General features: G+C 50.6%; 1 protein-coding gene across 2 annotated transcripts in view; it reads right to left on the reverse strand.

Annotated features, from left to right (window-relative positions):
* The window catches only part of FBLN7 (fibulin 7), a 44,069-nt gene that overhangs the window by 13,670 nt on the left and 9,338 nt on the right, over positions 1 to 21,061 (reverse strand). For both annotated transcript variants that reach the window (XM_082642472.1, XM_082642471.1), the window contains exons 2-3: positions 8,747 to 8,906; positions 4,187 to 4,357 (exon numbers count right to left, since the gene is read on the reverse strand). In XM_082642472.1, coding sequence (XP_082498598.1) covers positions 4,187 to 4,357; positions 8,747 to 8,906 — 331 coding nt within the window. The remainder of the gene's footprint in view (positions 1 to 4,186; positions 4,358 to 8,746; positions 8,907 to 21,061) is intronic.

Here is a 21,061-nt window from a genome sequence, read left to right on the forward strand (position 1 = left end):
AAGTAAGTCAGGCAGAGAAAGACAAATACCACACTGTGGCAGTGGCGGGGGGGATGGAATGAGAGGTTGGAATTGGCAGATGCAAACTATTACATATAGAAGGGATAAACAACATGGTCCTGCTGTAGAGCACAGGGAACTATATTCAATATCCTGTGATAAACCATAATGGAAAAGAAAAAAAGCTTGATTGTCTCAGCATTGGTTATGATTATAGAAGCAACAGAGGAATAGTTAAGTATAGAATAGCCCTTATGAGGAAGTGCTTCATAATCATTAAAAGTTATGTTTAGAAAGAAGAGTTAATGGAGATTAACTTGTGTTAATATCTACACACAGAAGATGTTGAATATGTAAAATTTGCATATATCTGCTTAGATAAAAGTCTGGAAGGAAATTCATAGTTTCTAAATATAATCCCCCATTCATTCATTCCCTCACTCAAGCATTTGGTAAATCAGCCAGCCAGTCAGTTTCACAGTAACTAATTATCAAGTGGCTACTATATCAGAGGTCTTTCAATTGATGTTTAAAGGTCTCTGAGGAAGGGCCTCATGATATGAAGGCAAGGGAACTGAAGCTGTGCTCTATTCTGACTCGAAGATAACCTTCCAGACACCAAATCCAGTGCACGACCCTACTTTTCCACAGTCTCGCTGTGGTTTGCCTCTGTGGGCTCTTCCTGTCTCCTTTGCCCTCCTTTGTCTGGGTCCTGAGCTACTTCTTCTTTTTTTTTTTTTTTTTTAGAGGCAGGATCTGATATGAGTTTATTTATTTGTTTATTTTTGGCTGTGTTGGGTCTTCGTTGCTGCGTGCGGGCTTTCTCTAGTTGTGGCAAGCAGGGGCTACTCTTTGTTGCGGTGTGCGGGCTTTTCATTGTGGTGGCTTCTCTTCTTGCAGAGCACGGGCTCTAGGTGCACGGGCTTCAGTAGTTGCAGCACGTGGGCTCAGTAGTTGTGGCTTGCGGGCTCTAGAGCACAGGCTCAGTAGTTGTGGCGCACGGGCTTAGTTGCTCCGTGGCACGTGGGATCTTCCCGGACCAGGGCTCAAGCTCATGTCCCCTGCATTGGCAGGTGGATTCTTAACCACTGTGCCACCAGGTAAGTCCCTTGAGCTACTTCTTTTCTCTCTCTACCCTCTTCTCTGGGTGCTCTTATCACTCACTGTCCATGGATTTAAACACCATCATTATGCTAATATTTCCCAACTGCTTCTCTCTGACCCTCCTTTGCCCTTGACACCAGACTTTGCATCCAACTGTCCACCTAACTCTATTGGGAAAGGACGTCTTTGGCCCCCCACTGGGCCTGGCACACTCCCTCAACATGGGATAAAGCATCCCCACAGCCTATGCTGGGTTTACCACCTCATGTGGCCATATCTTTCCCTGCTTCCTGCTCCACCAATGCTCTTTTGTTCTGCTGAAGTTGTTATGTCGATGGCCCTCAGGCACGCCCTCAGCTCCAGTGTTTCAGCTTCCTTGGGGAAGTGGAGGGGCGGGGAGAGGGTCCATCCACTGCATGCAGGTGAGCTGCCCTGTGCAACTGCTGCTGAGAGAGACCCACCCACCCTGGGGGACGGACGCCCACGGCTGGAGCTGATCTTGCTCTGTCTACTCTGTATGAGGACAGCGTTGCTCCAGCCAGGGCCCGACTGCTTTGTGTTTTCCTTGGCGACACCAACACCGAGATGCAGTGGGCAGAAAGTGCTTGGAGCCTCACTGGGACTGGTAACCAGGGCACGGCACTGTGCCCGATGGTCTCTGTGGGTTGAATGTATGGATCTCTACTGGGATGTTGCACAGACATGTTAACGTGACCAAAATGGAATTCTGTCAACGACCCACACACAGGTTGTTTAAAACAAACCTACTAATTTACATTCCCACCAAGAGAAAAAAGAATGAAATAATGGCCAGTTGCAGCCACATGGATGGACCTAGAGATGATCATACAAAGTGAAGTAAGACAGAGAAAGACAAATATTACATGATATCACTTATATGTGGAATCTGAAAAGATAATACAAATCAACTCACAAAACAGAAACAGACTCACAGACACAGAAAACAAAATTATGATTAAAAAGGGGATACGGGAAGGAAGGGGTAAATGAGGAGTTTGGGTTTAGCAGATACACATTAGTATATATAAAATAGATAAACAAGAAGGATTTTCTGTGTAACACAGGGAACTATATTCAGTACCTTGCAATAACCTGTAATGGAAAAGAATCTGAAGCCGTACATCTGAAACTAACACAGTATTATAAATCAACGACAGCGAAATAAACACAACAACCCAAAACAAACCTACATGTGTCGCTGCGTCTTCGTTGTCTCATGCACCCTGTCTGGGAGCCTGGGAGCCTTGCCTTCTTTTCCTGCTCACATCCCACATGGGATAAGTTCTATCAGTTCTGTCTCCAGGTTCACTTTCAGTCTCCCGGGCTGTATCTCTGCCCTGGACCTGCTAACGGCCACCTAAGTGCTTTCCCGGCGTCCATCTCTTCTAGTCACCTCTAGTGCATGTCTGCACAACGGCAACATGCCCATCCAATCAGCACATCCCTCTTCTTAAACCTGCTTATTGTGCTCGGATCTGAAACGCCACCAACAGCACGGCCCCTATGGCTACAAGAGCTGGCCTATGAGTCTCTCCACCTGGACTCACTCACTCTCAGCTCACACGCTGCTCCAGCGACAAGGTTCTATATTTTATAGTTTCGTTTCCTCAAACATGCCACATCCTTCCCTTTGTCAGGGCCTTTGCATGTGTCACACCCTCTTCCTGGAATGGCATCCTCCTCAGGCTGCCCGTAAGTCACCATCATCACATGGCTGGATCCCGCTCATCCTTTCAGTTTTTGTCACCCCCTTAGAGCGACCCTCAACTGTCCCTCACCCCATGGGATTTATTCCCAGTCCCCTGTTAGATCCCTTCGAAGCACCGACCACAAATGTCGATTTGGTGACCTGTCTTGCCTACACCTTGGAGTGTGAGGCCTGTGAGGGCGGGCAGTGTCTGTTAGATTCAGCATTGAATCCCTAACACGATGCTTTGTGCATAGCTGGTACCCAGTGAAAACTGGTTGAATGAATGGATGAATGAAGGTTTAAAAAAAGGGAGGGTGGGGATGACGAATGAAAACAATTCTTTTTTCCCAGCATGGCGGTAAGGGACAGGGTATTTATTTCTCTCGTGTTGTTTTTTGGTTACCCATGTTGTCAAAGGGACAAGGTCTGTGGCTATGATTTCCTCAATTCAGGAAGCTTCAGATCTTAAAAACATGCTCTTCTGAGTAAGAAGGGAAAAAGGGAACTAATCCAGGAAGCTAAATGGCTGTTTTCCATCCTGGAGTTCTGGAGCCTACCTCTGCCCACTGAGTTTTTTTTTTTTTTTTTTTTCTTTTTGCAGTACACGGGCCTCTCACTGTTGTGGCCTCTCCCGTTGCAGAGCACAGGCTCCGGACGTGCAGGCTCAGCGGCCATGGCTCACGGGCCCAGCCGCTCCGCAGCATGTGGGATCTTCCCAGACCGGGGCACGAACCCACATCCCCTGCATCGGCAGGCGGACTCTCAACCACTGAGCCACCAGGGAAGCCCTGACCATATACTTTTAAAAAGCCAACAAATTATGCGTGCCAAGAAAGTACTGTTTTCAAGCTTCACACAGAGAAAAGAAGCCTTTTCATGCCTCCCTCTCATCCCAATGGTCTCTCCTGGAGCCTGTCTACACCAAGTCCCAAAGCAGTCACAAAGGACACCTGAGAAATTTCCTCAATCAAGAGGCTCGCCAGTAAACTACAACCCCAGAACAAAGCAGCCCAATGGAGGAACATTTCCCTGCAGTACCTCTTCTTGCCCCTCCCCTAACCCACTGAAGACTTCTTGCCCCAACTCTGGGGTCAGAGTGTATGGTATGAATCAGTTCACCCTGTCCCCCCGCTGTGTGGCCTTGGGCAAGTTCCTTCACCTCTCTGTGCCTCCATTTCCCCATACGCAAAACAAGAAGACTCAATCGTTGGGAGGGTCTGGCGAGGGCTTATGTAGATAGATGCCATCCCAAGCCAGGCTGTGGTCATCAGACACGCTGGCTGCTGTTCTGCGGTTGAGGAATCAGGCAGAAAAGTGTCCCCCGGAATGACCCTTCCCGTCTGGCGGGCCCCTGGGGAGGAAGGACCGTACCTCTACAGTGGGGCCGCTCTCCCGTCCAGGTGCCGTTGGGAAGACACACCACGCTGCTGGGCCCGACCAGCCGGAAGCCAGCGTTGCAGGTAAAATGGACTTCGTGATCCACTAAGTACTTGCTCCCAAACTTTCTGCCATCCGGAGGGGTGCTCAGAGCAGGGCAGGAAACTGTAAGGAGAAAAAGAAGGCCCACAGCCGTTTAGACATCACTCTGGATGACAAGGCTTCTTACCCTCAGTGCCCTGAGGTTGAGTGCCTGCTCCGGGCTGTGCACTGGGCTGCACATTTTATTTTTTCTTATCTTTTGGCTGCACCGCGCGGCTTGCGGGATCTTAGTTCCCCAAGCAGGGATCGAACCCGGGCCCTCAGCAGTGGAAGCACAGAGTCCTAACCAGTGAACTGCCAGGGAATTCCCTGGGCTGCACATTTTACATACCACGTGTCACCGAACCCTCAAAGCACTCTTGGGCACAGGTAATGCATGCCCGCTTGGTGACAGATGAGGAGACCGCAGCTCAGAGACTCCCAGGGTCGTGGGCAGGGCCTGGCAGCCTGGGAGGGTGGGAGCTGGGACCCCCACCACCACAGGGCCCTCCCTCTCGCTCTGCCCTCTCAGAGCCCCAGCCGTACCCGGGGTTTCCTTGGTTCTCCTGAACAGGCTGGGCTCAGCCCCACCTCCAGGCCTTGGCTTTTGCCCTTCTCTCTGCCTGGAATGTTCTTTCCCCAGAACTGCCCATCTCTGGCTGCTTCTCACTCTCCAAGTCTTGACCCGAATGCCCTCCACCTCCCAGAGTGGTCTCTCACCACCATGTCCTGCTCAAACCTCCCCTGTGAGCTCACTTTGCTTTCTTCTAGCACGTGTAACTGTTGGCTGTATCTTATTGACACTTGTTTCCACATTTGTTGTCAGTTTCTCCCTCAGAACGCAGCTCCAGAGGGCAGGGACCTTGCCCAGCCTCCTGTCCCTGCTGTATCCCAGCACCAGCCCAGAGTCTGCCACATAATGAGTGCCCAGTAAATAATTCTTGACCAAATGAATGAGTGAAAAATTGTTTACTGGGTTCTTACCATCTGCCAGGCACCACATTAGGAGTCTGACACTTAGTGAACAAAACAGATGAAACCCAGCTCTCGGGAAGAGCCCTTCTAGCAGGGGAGACACGTGATAAGCAAGATCCACAAGCAAATAGCAAGGAGTGACAAGAGGTGACAAGTGTCATGTAGAAAATAAAGTAGGGAATAGTGCTGGGGATGCCAGAGGACGGCTCCATTTGGGTATGGTGGCCGGGGAGGTCTCCCTGGGACAAAACGTTGAATGAGGTGAAGGCATGACCATGCAGATATCTGCGGAGGAGAGAGGGATCCAGCCGGTGCAAAGGCCCTGAGGCGGGTGTGTGCCGGGCAGGTCTGAGGAATGTCCAGGAGACCACCGTGGCTGCAGTGGAGAGGATGGGCTGGACAGTAGCTGGGGATGAAGCCAGAGAAGCATCAGGGAGCGACAGAGAGAAGAGTCACATGGCCCAGAAAAGGAAAGAAAAGGCCACGTAACTGGCTCTTGGCATGAGATGGGGTCGCTGGAGGGTCTGAGGAGAGGCAGGAAGTGACCGACCTGTACGCGAACAGCATCACTCTGGCTGCAGCTTGAGTGCAATGTCCAGTGTGAGAGAGGACAGACAGGGAGGTAGAAGCCAGAGGCAGGATGAAGGCAGCTCAGCCCAGGGTGGGAGCAGGGAGCCAGGAGCAGTGGCTTCAACCCTGGCTGTGCTGTGAAGGCAGAAGCAACTGGATTTCCTGAAGGACCACCGTGGGCTGGAGAGAGAAGGGAGACGCTCCCCGTTCCTCCTCCACCTGCGGCAGAGTGCCACGCGTGGTCCACGCTTGTCTAAAGGGAGAGTGCCCCGAGTTGTGACAGGTTGGGTTTGGATTTAGCTGAGCTGGAAATTCAAAGCCACTTGTAACACGTTTTAAAGTAGGTTCCAAGTGTCATTTGTAAAAATATTTTCAGGGTTTTAGACAGATGAAAATGAAGCTATTGCTTGGTAATGACGTTGTAAGCAGGAAGCCAGGATGAGCCCACAACCCAATGCTTGGGCGCTCCCAGCTCGCTGTCTCAGTCCCTGTAAATACACAACTTTATATTTCTCTCTGAAAAATCTACTACTGCATTGTGCTGAAAAGGATTCAAAATGCTTTGGGGGAAAGGAGTAGGGTCTCTTTGGGGAAGAGAAATCTTTAAAACCCTCAAAAAAGAAAACCTACCTGCTGGAGCAACTCACAGGTAAATGGTACCAGACTGGATGGAGTCAGTATCTCCACACAGCTCCATAAATGTCAGTAGACTTAATGAATGGATACATATTAATTAAAAATCAATTTGCAGGGACTTCCCTGGCAGTCCAGTGGTTAAGACTTCGCCTTCCAATGCAGGGCGTGCGGGTTTGATTCCTGGTCGGGGAGCTAAGATCCCACGTGCCTCGTGGCCAAAAAAGCCAAAACATAAAACAGAAGCAGTATTGTAACAAATTCAATAAAGACTTTAAAAATGGTCCACATCAAAAAATCTTAAAAAAAAAAAAATAACAAGCACTTCCCAAATGGGAGCCGAAGGTTTCTGTTGGGTGGAAAGACGTGCCCCTTGGCTGGTTCATTTCATCATGATCGTGTCTTGGTGCGCCTACAGGGCCACAGGGAAGCTGCCTACACCTTCCTGAAGGAGGATAACATGTAAGAATGAGCTTGGCAGTGAAGGTAGCTATGGTTAGAAAGGTAGCTATGGTTAAATTACTGGTGATTTGGGAACATGATTGGAATGAGGGGCCGAGATAAGCCCTAAAGCTGTTGGATTGTGATGTTCCTAGGAAAACAGGAGGGAGATACTTAGAACACAAGCCAGAAAGAGGAAGGCCAAGAATTTTCCAGGACTAGAAATTATTCTTCCTGACTGCCTGCAAATGCCCTTCTAAAAAAAAGGAAAAGATAATTTTCCCACTACGTGCAGTTTGATCTGGAGCAAGCTTCTGGCTTCCCCCGTCACCTGTGTGGCGCCCCCCTCCCCTGCAGGCAGTCCTGACAGCTGCCAGCCCCATGTCCAACACACAAGAGAGACAGGATGCATGACAGCAACTCTTTAAAAAGAGAATTGGCCACTTTGAAAAATCTTGTATGGTTCAGAGGAGAAAGACCTTGAACCTGGTGACAAGAGGATTAGTAATTTAACCATAGCTACCTTTCTGTATATACTCGTGGACAGGGACCTCTAACGTGGGCAGAGCAGTTGTAGAAATTATCTCCTGCAGGTTCTTCTTGGAAACTCCCAGAAACGGCAGGAGCTCTGATCCCGTGAAAACCGAAAGGATCTGTGTGGGTGAACCTCTAGCAGAAGACAAAATCACCAGAGCTGGGACCCACTACTGCTAACTCACTTCTCTTGGCCTCAGTTTCCCCATCCGCAGGAGAAGGGAAGGATGCCCTGCCTGCCTCTCGGAGTCCGGCTGTGATGAGCCCCACCAAAGGCTGGGGCCTCTCGGCGCCTTGGAAAGTGTGAGGGGTTTGGCCGGCAGGTCTAGCTCTGCACCCGTGGAGCCAAGGAAAACAGGAGTCGACTCAGGGCTGTGGAGACTCTGGATTTGCTACCACAGTCTCTGAAAAGGTAGGAACCCCAACTCAGGAAACTTCATCTCACATCGCAAAGAAGGCCCTTGAGAAATGTCTTAAGTGAGTAAATGATGTCAGATACTCCGTAGGTTCACGACTCAGAACAAACATACAACCTTCCGCCTGACCCCCCTCAATCATCCTGAGGAGAGGCCAGAGGAAATCCAGCCGCCCACCCCCGGGCCTTGACAGCATGGAAGCTTGTCACTGGGACAACCAGGAAAAGGCCCAGTGTCTCTCAGTGTCCAACCCCCCAGGGGAAGGGGTCTGGGGGGCCCCCAGTAACCTCACCAGACAAACGGGACTTGCCCTCAGCAGCCCCTCCCTCCCACCCCACCGCACTAACGGGGGACTCATGGAGGAGGGAGGACTTGTTTTCATGCCTGGAAAACGGAAGCCAGTGTTGGTTCACGTTCACAGGCTGTACCCGCGGGTCACACGAGTGCGGGATGTTGATGGTGGGGAGGCCGTGTGTGCTCGGGAGGGTGTCTGTGGGACCTGTCTGTGCTTTGCATCCAGTGTTGCCGTGAACTGACAACTGCTCAAAAAAATAGTCTATTAAATTAAAAAAAAAAGGAACTACCCAGGGTCCACCTGCATAGGGACAGGGGAGAGCAGTGATGCTCTGCAAGCGGTGCCTTTTGACAGTTCTCTGGAGACGCTATGCAGACGAGAGGGTTGCTGAGCCTGGACTGAAAAGGTCTAAGAGGAAATGGGGGCCACTCAGAGGATGGGGGGAGACGGCTGACAGACGCCGTCTTCACACGCTCCTACCGTCCAGCCCCAGACAGAAGGGGAGGCAGGGGAAGGCCCGCGACGCAATCCCCTGCGAGCCCTGGCCAGGCAGGGAGATGAGGGCGGGGAGAGGACCCTGGGGCCCGGGGTGGTGACTTGGGGACCCACCTGGGGGCGTGTCCGGGCCCGCTCTGCTCACAGAGCTCTGCAGCGCCACCAGCCGGCTCTTCATGTGACGGACGCCCTCGGCGAAGCGTGTCTCCTGGCCCTTGAGCAGCTGCTGCAGCTGGCGGATGGCCGAGAGGAGCTGCTGTTTGTTGAGACAGTTCTGGGGAGAGAAAAAAATCACCACCACCCGCAGTATGGGGGCTGGTTCAGTCCCATTCTCCTCCCGTGGGCTTCCAGAAGTCACCCGGCCCTTGGGCCCAAATACCCTGGATAGTCACTGAGCACAAGGTAAAAGTGGCCCCATCAGGCGTCCTGACATCTGTCGGGTTAGGTCACCAAAAGGCGGCCTCAAGTGCACGTTAACGGAGGCCCAGTTCACCCCTCAGCGAAAACAAAAGTCCCATCTTCAGAGCGCAGGGAAGAAGCGATGACCCTAAGTGACTGGGCGGTGGAACAGTTACCTGAACGCAATGTGCCTTGTATCAGCGGTCGTACCCCAAAGAACCCCCAGCCCCACCCCCCACCCCACAATTCTTCACTCTTAAGTTAATGCTCTGAAATCTGGGCCTCAGGGAACCTTTTCTTTCTTTCTCCCTTGGATTTTTTTTTTCTCCCTTGGGTATTTTTAACAGCAGATGGATGATAAAACATATAAAACAGGCAAAACAGGGATCCCCAATGGTTCTTTTTTTTTTTTTAATTAATTAATTTATTTATTTATTATTTTATTTTTGGCTGCGTTGGGTCTTCGTTGCTGCGCGCGGGCTTTCTCTAGTTGCGGCCAGCGGGGGCTACTCTTCGTTGCGGTGCACGGACTTCTCATTGCGGTGGCTTCTCTTCTTGCGGAGCACGGGCTCTAGGCGCGTGGGCTTCAATAGTTGTGGCACGCGGGCTCAGCAGTTGTGGCTCACAGGCTCTAGAGCGCAGGCTCAGTAGTTGTAGTGCACTGGCCCAGCTGCTCTACGGCATGTGGGATCTTCCCAGACCAGGGCTCGAACCCGTGTCCCCTGCACTGGCAGGAGGATTCTTAACCACTGTGCCACCAGGGAAGCCCCGCAGTGGTTCTTATACTTTCAAAAATCTAACAGGGCAAATAAGAAAAAACTCAATAGAGTTAAAGAAGCATTCACTAGAAGTCAACACCGAGTTCTGACAATTTTTAAAAACCTTAAAAAATAGAAAAAGGAGGCTTGTGTTTATTCTGATAAAGACTAACTTAAAGCAATACCCAGCATCATGCTTAGTGATGAAAATCTGAAGGTTTCTGATCCTAACTGCCTTTAAGAGTCAGGAAATGAACAGGAGGAAAGGAGAGGTGAATACAGTGGGCACTTATAGGACCATGGCCGTGGCTCACATGGGCGTTGTGTGTTACCTCAACACAGCCTGGTCCAGCCTGACTCATATGACCTGCATGGAACAAAGGAGAGGAGAAGGATGGCTTTCTCTAGGGACAGGCTTGTGGATCACTTTTTATTTTATTTTTTATACTTATTTTTTTCTACAACGATTATTAGTTTTATAATTAGAAAAAAATGTCTACAAGTCAGCAGGCGGCAGGCAGGCATGTGGCCTCTGCAGCCTGGGTGGCTTCCAGCTTCGCCAATGGAGCACTGCCACCGCGGTGGAAACAGAGCTACAGCCTCTCTCCCAGCGAGGCTGCCAGGCCGCTGCACCTTGGAGATTTCACCAAACAGATGACTCACTGGCCTCGTTCAATGGATGCTTTTGACACAGCTGAATCCCCAGTTGCCCCCGGAGCTCGTTAGTCCATGGGGGCTCCTTGGCCTCCACCCTAAGCAGGGCCTGACTGCGCCTGGCCCCAAACGCAATTTCTGGGAAGTTCTGTTTGTTTTCCTTCTCCTTCCCGTGTTGTGGCCCTTCCCACACAGGTTCTGGGCACCTGGGCAGTGACCTCCTGCAGTCCCCTACCTGCCCAGCACAGCCATCCACCCAGTCCTCCTGATTTCCCACACCCATCTCCCTTCCCTTTATTTATTTAATTCTTTTTTAAAGATTCCTTTTTTTTTGTTTTGATGTGGACCATTTTTCAAGTCTTTATTGAATTTGTTACAATATTGCTTCTGTTTTATGTTCTGGTTTTTTGGCCATGAGGCATGTGGGATCTTACCTCCCTGACCAGGAATTGAATCCGCACCCTCTGCATTGGAAGGTGAAGTCTTAACCACTGGACCGCCAGGGAAGTGCCCTCCCTTCCCTTAAAAAAAAAAAAAAAAAAAAAGAGCCGCTTTCAGAGATGGCTTCGTGGCTCATGTGTGATTCACATTTCCGAAGTTCCTCATAGTTTACAAAGCTACTTCCTACTTCTAAGAGGACTACTGGCTTGCAGCAACCCTGTGTGAAGAAGGCCTGGGATTGTCTCTATTTCACAGTCAAGATACAGAGGCTGAGAGTCAGGTGACTTGTCCCAAACCATGTGGCTCATGAGCGGTACAGCCAGGCTGGGGGCCTGCTGACTACCGCCCCAGTGCCCCCGCCAAGCAGTCCTTGCCCCAGTGGCTGCCTTATATGCTAGCGCATTTCACAAATGCCCCTGTGTGGTGAATGGTCTTCTTGATTAATCTGCACTAGGGTCTGATAACTCTGTGACCCAAGCCAAACATCCCACAGGAGTGGGTTTCTAACTCCCGTCCAGACTTCAGGTCCGGGGAGCAAGGGCAGTGGGGACAGGAAGTGGGGAGGGCTGGAGGAGACAATCTCACACACTGAACCAGGCCAGCAGTTGCCTCCAGGGTGTGATAGCTGGGAGAGGGCTGTCCCAGGCGACAGGGAAGGGCTAAGTTTTGAAGTAGGGGACAAGAGATCAATGCCAAGGCCTCTGCCGGGAACCTGGGGTTGGGGACATGGGGCTCCAGTCAGTACAGAAAGGAGGGCAGCGGGAGTGGAGCGTATGGGGCCTCTGGGCAGTCAAGTGAGTCGAACCCCGGTGCTCCTGGGTCCGGGCAGGCTGTCTTCTGCGTGTGGGGGCACTGCCCCCGAGCCCTCCTAACCCCTGCACCGTGGATGGCAGGCACCAGTGGCTTTTCCTCAAGGTGCTCGTTACAGGTGAGATGTGCTCATCTCTCCAATCACAGTGGAAAAACCTTCCAGATCAAGCACACTAAGGCCACATCTAGGCGGGGAAGGAGGGGGAAGGGTGGTGGGCGGATTTGCTGAGGGAAAGTCAGGAAATGTCCATCCTTGCCTCTGACCTCACTGGAGTGATTCTAACAGAACAAAGTGTTAGAAAATCCTTGTGAGCCCAGAAATCAACCCATGCATATATGGTCAATTAATTTATGACCAAGGTGCCAAGAATAGACAGTGGCAAAAGGACAGTCTCTTCAATAAATGGTGCTGGGAAAAACTGGACAGTAACAGGCAAAAGAATGAAACTAGACCTGTCTCTTAACATCATACAAAAATCCACTCAAGGGCTTCCCTGGTGGTGCAGTGGTTGAGAGTCCGCCTGCCGATGCAGGGGACACGGGTTCGTGCCCCGGTCCAGGAGGATCCCACATGCCGCAGAGCGGCTGGGCCCGTGAGCCATGGCTGCTGAGCCTGCACGTCCGGAGCCTGTGCTCCGCAACGGGAGGGGCCACAACAGTGAGAGGCCCGCGTACCGCAAAAAAAAAAAAAAAAAAAAAAAAAAAAAAAAAAATCCACTCAAATTAGATGGAAGACTTGAACATAAGACCTGAAACCATAAACCTCCTAGAAGAAAACACAGGCAGTAAGATTTTTGACGTCAGTCCTGGCAATGATTTTTTGGATTTGACACCAAGAGCAAAGGCAACAAAAGAGAAAATAAACAAGTGAAACTAAATCAAACTGAAGAGCTTCTATACAGCAAAGGAAACCATCTGCAAAATGAAAAGGCAACCTACAGAGTGGGAGAAAATATCTGCAAGTCATCTGCAAAATATCTGATAAGGGGTTAATATTGAAAAATATACAAAGAACTCATACAACTCGATAACAAAAAATAAGAAACAAACAAACAAAAATCTGATTTAAAAATGGGCAGAGGGCCTCCCTGGTGGCGCAGTGGTTGAGAGTCCGCCTGCCGATGCAGGGGATACGGGTTCGTGCCCCGGTCTGGGAGGATCCCATATGCCGCGGAGCGGCTGGGCCCGTGAGCCATGGCCGCTGGGCCTGCGCGTCCGGAGCCTGTGCTCCGCAATGGGAGAGGCCACAACAGTGAGAGGCCCGCATACCGCAAAAAGAAAAAAAAAAAAAAAAAATGGGCAGAGCATCTGAATAGACATTTTTTGAAAGAAGGTATTCCAAAGAGGGCCAACAGGTACATGAAAAGATGCTCAACATCACTAACCATCAGAGAAATGCAAATCAAAACAACAATAGGTATCACCTCACACCTGGAAGAATGGCTATTATAGAAAAGACAAGAAATAACAAGCATTGGTGAAGATGTGGAGAAAAGGGAACCCTTGTGCACTGTTGGTAGGAATGTAAATTGGTGCAGACACTATGGAAAACAGATTGGAGTTTACTAAAAAAATTAAAAATAGAACTACCACATGGTCTACCAATTCCAAAGGAAACAAAATCATATCTCGAAAAGATATGTGCACCCCCATGCTCATTGCAGCGTTATTTTCAATAGCTAAGGCATGGAAACCACCTAAATGTCCACTGATGGATGAATGCAAAAAGAAAATGTAGGAAAAGCCATAAAAAAGAATTAAGTCCTGCCATTCGTGACAACAGGGTGGACCTTGAGGACATAATGCTAAGTGAAATAAGTCAGACAGAGAAAGATGAGTACTGTATGATCTCAGTTATATATGGAATCTGAAAAAAATCCCAACACATAGATACAGAGAACAGATTGGTGGTTGCCAGAGGCAGGGGGTGGGGGGGTTAGAGAAGTGGGTGAAGGGGGTCAAAAGGTCAAAACTTTTGGTTAGGGGTTTCCCTGGTGGCGCAGTGGTTAAGAATCCACCAATGCAGGGGACACGGGTTCGAGCCCTGGTCCGGGAAGATCCCACATACCACGGAACAACTAAGCCCTTGTGCCACAACTACTGAGCCTGCGTGCCACAACTACTGAAGCCCGAGCACCTAGAGCCCGTGCTCCACAACAAAGAGAAGCCACCACAATGAGAAGCCCGCGCACTGCAATGAAGAGTAGCCCCCGCTCGCCACAACTAGAGAAAGCCCATGCACAGCAATGAAGACCCAACACAGCCAAAAATAAATAAATAAAATAAATAAATTTATAAAAAAACAAAAAACTTTTGGTTATAGGATAAATAAGTTCTGGGCATGTAATGTACAGCATGGTGACTATAGTTAACAACAATATAGTGCATATGTAAGAGTTGCTAAGAGAGTAGATTTTAAAAGTTCTCATCACGAGAAAAAAATTGCAACTGTGTGAGGTGATGGATGTTAGCTAGGCTTACTGTGGTGATCATTTCACAATATATACACAGAGCAAATCACTATGTTGTATACCTTGGACTAATACAAGGCTAAACACATTTATATTATATTATACAATGAGATCTCAATAAAACTCAGTGGGGGGAGACATAACGTTTGCAAGGGAAGAAAAAAAAGGAAGATCCTTGTCCTCCTGGCAAGCCAGCATGGCAGGAGCAGAACCAGGGTGCCTCTCGACACGAGGTTTGATGGGTCTGTGCAGCAGCTGCTACTAACAGGGCAGCCCCTCGATCCCAAAGTGCTGGAAATGGAGTCCACAGGAGCCACGCTCAGGATCCACCACCTGCAATGGACCTCAGCATATGCCTCAGGGGCATAACTGAATTTATCTGCAGAGACGGATGACAGGCTAGAAAGCTTCGCACCAAGTCAAATGCTCAAGAGGTCTGCACCTTGGGGACATTAGGGGGCATCATGGGGACAAATCACGTCATAGCAGGGGGACTGAGAACCTAAGTGTTTCCCCTTTTCAAACTGAGAAAGCTTTATCGTTTTGCTTGATCGTAAAAATAAAGCATGCCTCCTGCAAAACCATTCAAAATGCAGAAAAACACATCAGAACAAAGGACAAGTCCCAGGACCAAAGACAACCACTGTTAATTTTTTGTGAGGCTTTAACTTTTGGATTAGATACACATGCACACACACACACGAGCATCACCTTGCAGGTGCTGGACCAAGGGACGCAGGTTCTACATTAGCTCTTTACTCTCCACTCTGGGTTGTGGCATCATTTCCATGTCAACGAGCAGAGCAAAAGTTGGACCCTGAGCCTCAATTTCACTTCGGTTCCTCTGTGTTCTTTTCTGTCCTAGAAGGGGGTCTCCTTGCCCCCCTCCATTTGTCTGCCCACTTCCCCTCCCACACCCACCATCTGCTCTGGGCCAAGAGAAGCCACACATGGGAATGGATCATTTCCTTCTTTATAAACATAGCTCGTCAACGAGGTCGGCCCGAGGGGGCTTTGAGGGGCTGCCAGGGTCTCAGAGGCTGGGGGACAGGAAACAGGCTGGACCCTCAGGTGTCACCCATCTGAATTTCAGCCTGGCCCTGCCACAGTGAAAGCTGGCTTCCCATCTCAGGGTCCCAGACCCCAACTGTAAAAAGCAACCACCTACTTGGGCAGGAAGGCTCACAAAGGCTGTGACTGGGCAAAGGTCAAATCCATGCAGGGGGGTGGGGGGGAGGGGGGGAAGGGCTGGGAAGAGGAAGGCTCCATACCAGGGGGAAGGAAGGCGTATCTCAGAGGGAACTGCCAAACCAGGGCCCCCAGCTGCCAAGGTCTCTTCCAGGACTCTTTTTAAAATTAATTAATTAATTTTTGGCTGCATTGGGTCTTCGCTGATGTGCGCGGGCTTTCTCTAGTTGCGGCGAGTAGGGGCTACTCTTCCTTGCTGTGTGCGGGCTTCTCATTGCGGTGGCTTCTCTTGTTGTGGAGCACGGGCTCTAGGCATGTGGGCTTCAGGAGTTGTGGCATGCGGGCTTCAGCAGTTGTGGCACGCAGGCTCAGTAGTTGTGGCACATGGGCTCCGTTGTTGTGGCTTGCGGGCTCTAGAGTGCAGGCTCAGTAGTTGTGGCGCACGGGCTTAGTTGCTCCGCAGCACTTGGGATCCTCCCGGACCAGGGCTCGAACCTGTGTCCCCTGCATTTGCAGGCAGATTCTTAACCACTGTGCCCCCATGGAAGTCCCTTCCAGGGCTCTCATTTTTAATATTTTTCTCAAAGAAGAGACCCTCAAATGGTCTAAATTTGCATCCTTTCAATACCTGGCTCCAAGCCTGGCTTATGCCATTGACAATAAATAATGAAAATTCGTTTCCATTTCTTAGAGTTAATAACGTATTTGTAATGGAATCAAGAAAAGACATGCAGTGAAACTCTTCCATCCTTGAGTAGGAAAAAGATCAAGATTTACCGCTTCTGGTATCAAACTCCGCCTCAGAGGGCTGGTTGCTTCCCTGAACTCAACACCAAGGGCAGTGTCTGCAGAGAAGAGCAGAAGCAGAGAGAGAAGCAGCAACGGCAGTCGCCCCAGCCAGCTCGTCCTGAGCTGGGACGGAGGTCAGGCTCCTGGGAGCAGGGAGGTCGCAGAACTATCCTCCATCCACCCCACCGCACCTCCAGGCAAAGTCCTGTCCATCTTCTCTCCAACCCACCCACCCTCTCACATGGATCTAATGGAGACGCCTCAGGGCTGACAACACCCCTCTTCCTGGGAGGCTGACCAGCTCCCGAGACCCCCCTGCTGGCCCAGGGGTGGACACAAAGACGATGTGTGTCCCCCAGCTCACCCCACGCCCGTGCCAGAACTCGGTAGGCGGACCTTCCCACCCCATCCAGGCCTCCTTGCTGTCCAGGCTCAGTTTACAAATGAAGCCCAGCTCTCAAAGCCCTGAAGGGCCCAGGCATTGGGGGGGCACAAGGATGGGGGGGTCCTTGAGGCTCCATTCTCACGTGATCTGGCTCGACGGTCATCCTGACCGTGACAGTCTTGGCACAGTGGCTATTTCTGAGAGCCACCTCAAGGATAACAGAGCCCCAGACCCCTCCAGGCAGCCACGGATGACCCCTTGGACCTCGGAGGGGCCATCTCACTCTGGTTTCTCCTAAGCCACAGCTATGTGTCATGTCAGCATGTTGTTAATGGGAACACAGATGTTTTGATGCCTTTAGATCTATGAAAGGACGGAGCACACTTGCCAAGTGTGTGCCTGCTAGCCAAGGCTCAAGGCCCTCTGCATCTGAGTCATGTAGAATTTGCACATGATTTTTTTTCTCCGAAAGTTTTTTTGTTTTGTTCTGTTTTGTTTTTTTAATTTTAGACCAAATCAGAAGCGGGTTATAACTCCTCAACTTCTCTCATCCCAGTGACCTTGACCCAGCACCCACACAGAAGAGTAAAGGAAGGACACTTCTGGGGGAAGTGAGGGAATTTTGCCTGGGGAGGTGCCCAAGGCCCTTGTCTTAGGGTTCTCCAGAGAAACAGAACCAAGAAGAACCAATTATATCTGTACACACCCTGTAGAGAGAGAGAGAGAGAAGGAGAGAGATTTATTTTAAGGAATTGGCTCATGCAAAGTGTGGGCTGGAGACCCAGGGAAGAGTTGGTATTGTAGCTCCAAAGGCCGCCTGGAGGCATAAAGCCCTCCCTCTCTGGGGACCTCAGTCTTTGGGATGAAGCCCACCCACATTATGGATGGCAACCTGCTTTACTCAGAGCTACCATTTAATGCTAATCAAGTCTAAAAAATAACTTCACAGAGACTTCCCTGACAATCCAGTGGTTGAGACTCCACGCTTCCACTGCAGGGTGCGCAGGTTCGATCCCTGGTCAGGGAACTAAGATCCTGCATGCCGCACCATGTGGCCGAAAAAAAAAAAAACCTTCTCAGCAACATCGAGACTGGTGTTTCACTAAGTATCTGGTCTAGCCAAGTGGACAAATAAAATTAGCTATCACAACCCTCCAGCAGAGTCTCCCTTTGTGTAGTCAGGGCATTTTGGGTTCTTACGATGCCGGCTGCCCAAAATTCTATATTTTCGCCCCAACTCAATTCTTGTCTACTTTTTGAAATGGCCACGGGAGCGATGACAACTGTGGGAGCCAAGAGGCAGCACTGCCACCACGCCGCACACAAGCGAACTTGTTAGATGCTCACAGCAGCCCCCGGATATGGGCACCATTATTACACCCCCTTACAGGCAAGGAAGCCAAGTAGTCACTTGGCCATGGTGACGCATCCAGGATTGAAATCCCAGCAGGCCTCCTCCAGACCCTGATGTGAAACTTCAGAGGGGGGGTCCACGGAGACCCCCCAGGAGCCCTCCTCTGTCCATCTCCCAACTCCTCTCCTTTTCTAGCACCCCCTCGACAGGCAACTCTGGTCACCTCGCTCCTGGCCCCGTTGCATGCCTGAGGGCAGAGAACAAGTTATAGACAACTTGGAATCCTCATCACTGAGGACAGGACCTGAGTGCACACGAGATGCTCATTTGAGCAAACCAACAAAACAGATGAATGAGGCGCGAAGGAAGACGTAAGTGTGAGCCCAGGGCAGGCTTCCTCATCTTACTCCCCAGATCCACCATATCCTTTCACCTGCTTGCTGCCCAGCCAAGCTTCCAGTGGCCACATTCACCTGCAGACTTGGTTGTGCCTTTAGCTGCATCACTTTACCTCCAGCAAATATCTCCCCTAACGCCCAGCCCAGTGGGGAGCTCCGTTCACACACACACACATTCACAGACACACATACACAATACACATATACACACACATACCACATACACGTATACACACATACACACACACAACCAGCCACAATCCCCTGTGGAGCCCCCTGGTACTGGGCCTTCCCCTCACCTCTCTCCATAACTTGAGGACCTCCTGGCTGCAGAAATGGGGCATGTTTTGCTTACTTCCTTTTGGGACTTGACCCAATATGAGTAGAGAAGGAGACAGGAAGTTGAGAAAATAAAGAGGAAAAGAAGAGAAAAAGGAACTTAGTATATTGCACCTTCTCCTCACTTACTCATTTTTTGTTTGATTTTTCTTCTTTTTTATATTACATTTTTAATTGCGGTATAATTGACATACAACATTCTGTTAGTTTCACATGTACAACAGAATGATTCCATAATTCATTCATTTATTCATTATTCCACAAATATTCACTAAGCATCCTACGTCGTGCCAGGCACTGACATAAGAAACGGAGCCATCGTTAGCTCACTTAGTCCTCCTTGCAGCCCCCCTAGGCAGGCATGGTTATCCCCATTTCACAGCTAGAGAAACTGAGGCTCAGGGCATCTCGTTGGTCAATGGCAAGGCTACCTTACCAGTCATATTGTGCCCAGTCCACCCACTGGGAAAGTACATTCTTCTTCTCTCTTCAGCCCGAGGGAACCAGGACGAGGGGCTCAGAGGCCCCAGTGTGCTAGCCGACCCTCTCAGTCCCCCCACTGTCCCCCCCAACACACACGCACGGACCCTTCAGAGAACGTCAGCCCACATGTGTACACATTCACACATGATCCAAGATTTCTGCGACTTGTGGAAGTGGACATCTGGATCTGACCGGGTCTCCTGGGGCTGACGCCAAGGAGGCGGAGGGCGCTGGGGGGCCCGGTCCTGGTGGGCAGCGTGGGCAGAATGAAGGGGACTGATGAGGTGAGTGCGGTAGGCGTGGCCACGCGTGAGAGGTGGAGCCTTGGAGTCCTTAAAGTAGTTCACCTGGATGGTTGTGAAGGCCGAATGACATACGTGGTGCACTTTCAGATCTTCCTACTTTCGCTAGCGAAAAATCCCAAGCGTTTCTCCGTGAGCAGGCAACGGTGCGACAGAAACTATCCTGTCCTGCACCTGCAGCTGCATCCCACCTGCTCTCCCTGCGTCCTCCCGGGCCCTCCTGCAATCTAAGCTTCCCAAAAGACAGAGGTCAGAACCCCGACACAGGACTCACTGGGCTAACATCAGGGTAAGATTCTCAGGTTTCTGGGATAAGAACATAAGTATCTTTGGGCGGAGGGTGTTATTCTGCTTACAGAGCCGTATGTGATGAAGCCTTGCCACCTCCAACTGGGTCCAGATCAGGCACCTTCCGTGTCCCAACATTCAGACCTCCTCTGTGTTTCTCCACACACCTCAGCAAGCTAACTTCTACCTCAGGGCCTTTGCACTGGCTGTTTCCTCTGCCCAGATTCTGCCCCTGGTCCTTGAAAGCCAGGCTCCTGTCTTTCCATTTTCACTTAGAAGCCCCCTTCTCAAAGAGCCCGTACCTGCCTACTGAGTATAGAGCAGCCTCCTGGCCACCCTCCCACACAACACCCATTTCCATGGTCTGCCTCCAGATACTTTCAGGTTTGTCTTGTTTTTCTCTGCCTGCTTGGTGAGCCACGTGACAACAGGGTCTGTGTCCACCGCATCGTTCTCTCCCCTAACACGTACTGAGCCCTTAGTTTGGACCTGTTCTTTGAATGTCACTCATTTTCTCCTTCCTACAACGCCATGAGACAGGCATCTCAGAGGAGGCGGCTGACTCACAGAGGCAGGAACGTGCCCCAGGTCTCTCAGCCGGGAAGCATGGGAGCCAGAACACAGACCAGGCACTCAGGGTCTTCTCCACTTGCTACACCGCCTCGGGCCCTGCTGCCTTGCCAGACCCAGAAAATCACCTGGCAGGAGAGGCTCTCAGGACATAGTTGTAGGATGAACACATGACCTTACTAGTTAGATTCCTTCTGGGAAGGTAAAATCTTTAATTATGCAATCAGAGAAGGCGCTGGGAGGTGATACTGACAAGTTTGTATGTTTTTCACACCACAGTGTAAATGACTGATGGTGTCGAGGCTTCTCTGGAAGAAGCTTTTCTTTTTGTCTTTTTTTTTTTTTTTTGCGGTACGCAGGCCTCTCACTGTTGTGGCCTCTCCCGTTGCGGAGCACAGGCTCTGGACGCGCAGGCTCAGCGGCCATGGCTCACGGGCCCAGCCACTCCGCAGCATGTGGGATCTTCCCGGACCGGGGCACGAACCCGTGTCCCCTGCATCGGCAGGCGGACTCTCAACCACTGCGCCACCAGGAAAGCCCATCGTTTTGTCTTTTTTTGCCTACAGACACCCGTGGCGCTTTCCCTTTCTTCAAATCAGCCAAGAATCATCTGATTCTCTCAGCTCCCTGGGCCGTGCACCCAGTTACCGATCACACTCTGCCTCTAACCCCTCCTGCAGAGACGGGAAACCCAGCCTAGGGGAGCAGAGGGAGGGGCATCTCCTGAGCTGGCGGTGCGCCACTTCTGTTGAGGGTCTACAGGTAACCTAATCCCCAGCATAAAGAGAAATGTCTGAGTC

Source organism: Mesoplodon mirus (assembly GCF_964341445.2).
Source record: "Mesoplodon mirus genome assembly, chromosome: 14".
Classification (NCBI taxonomy): Eukaryota; Metazoa; Chordata; class Mammalia; order Artiodactyla; family Ziphiidae; genus Mesoplodon; species Mesoplodon mirus.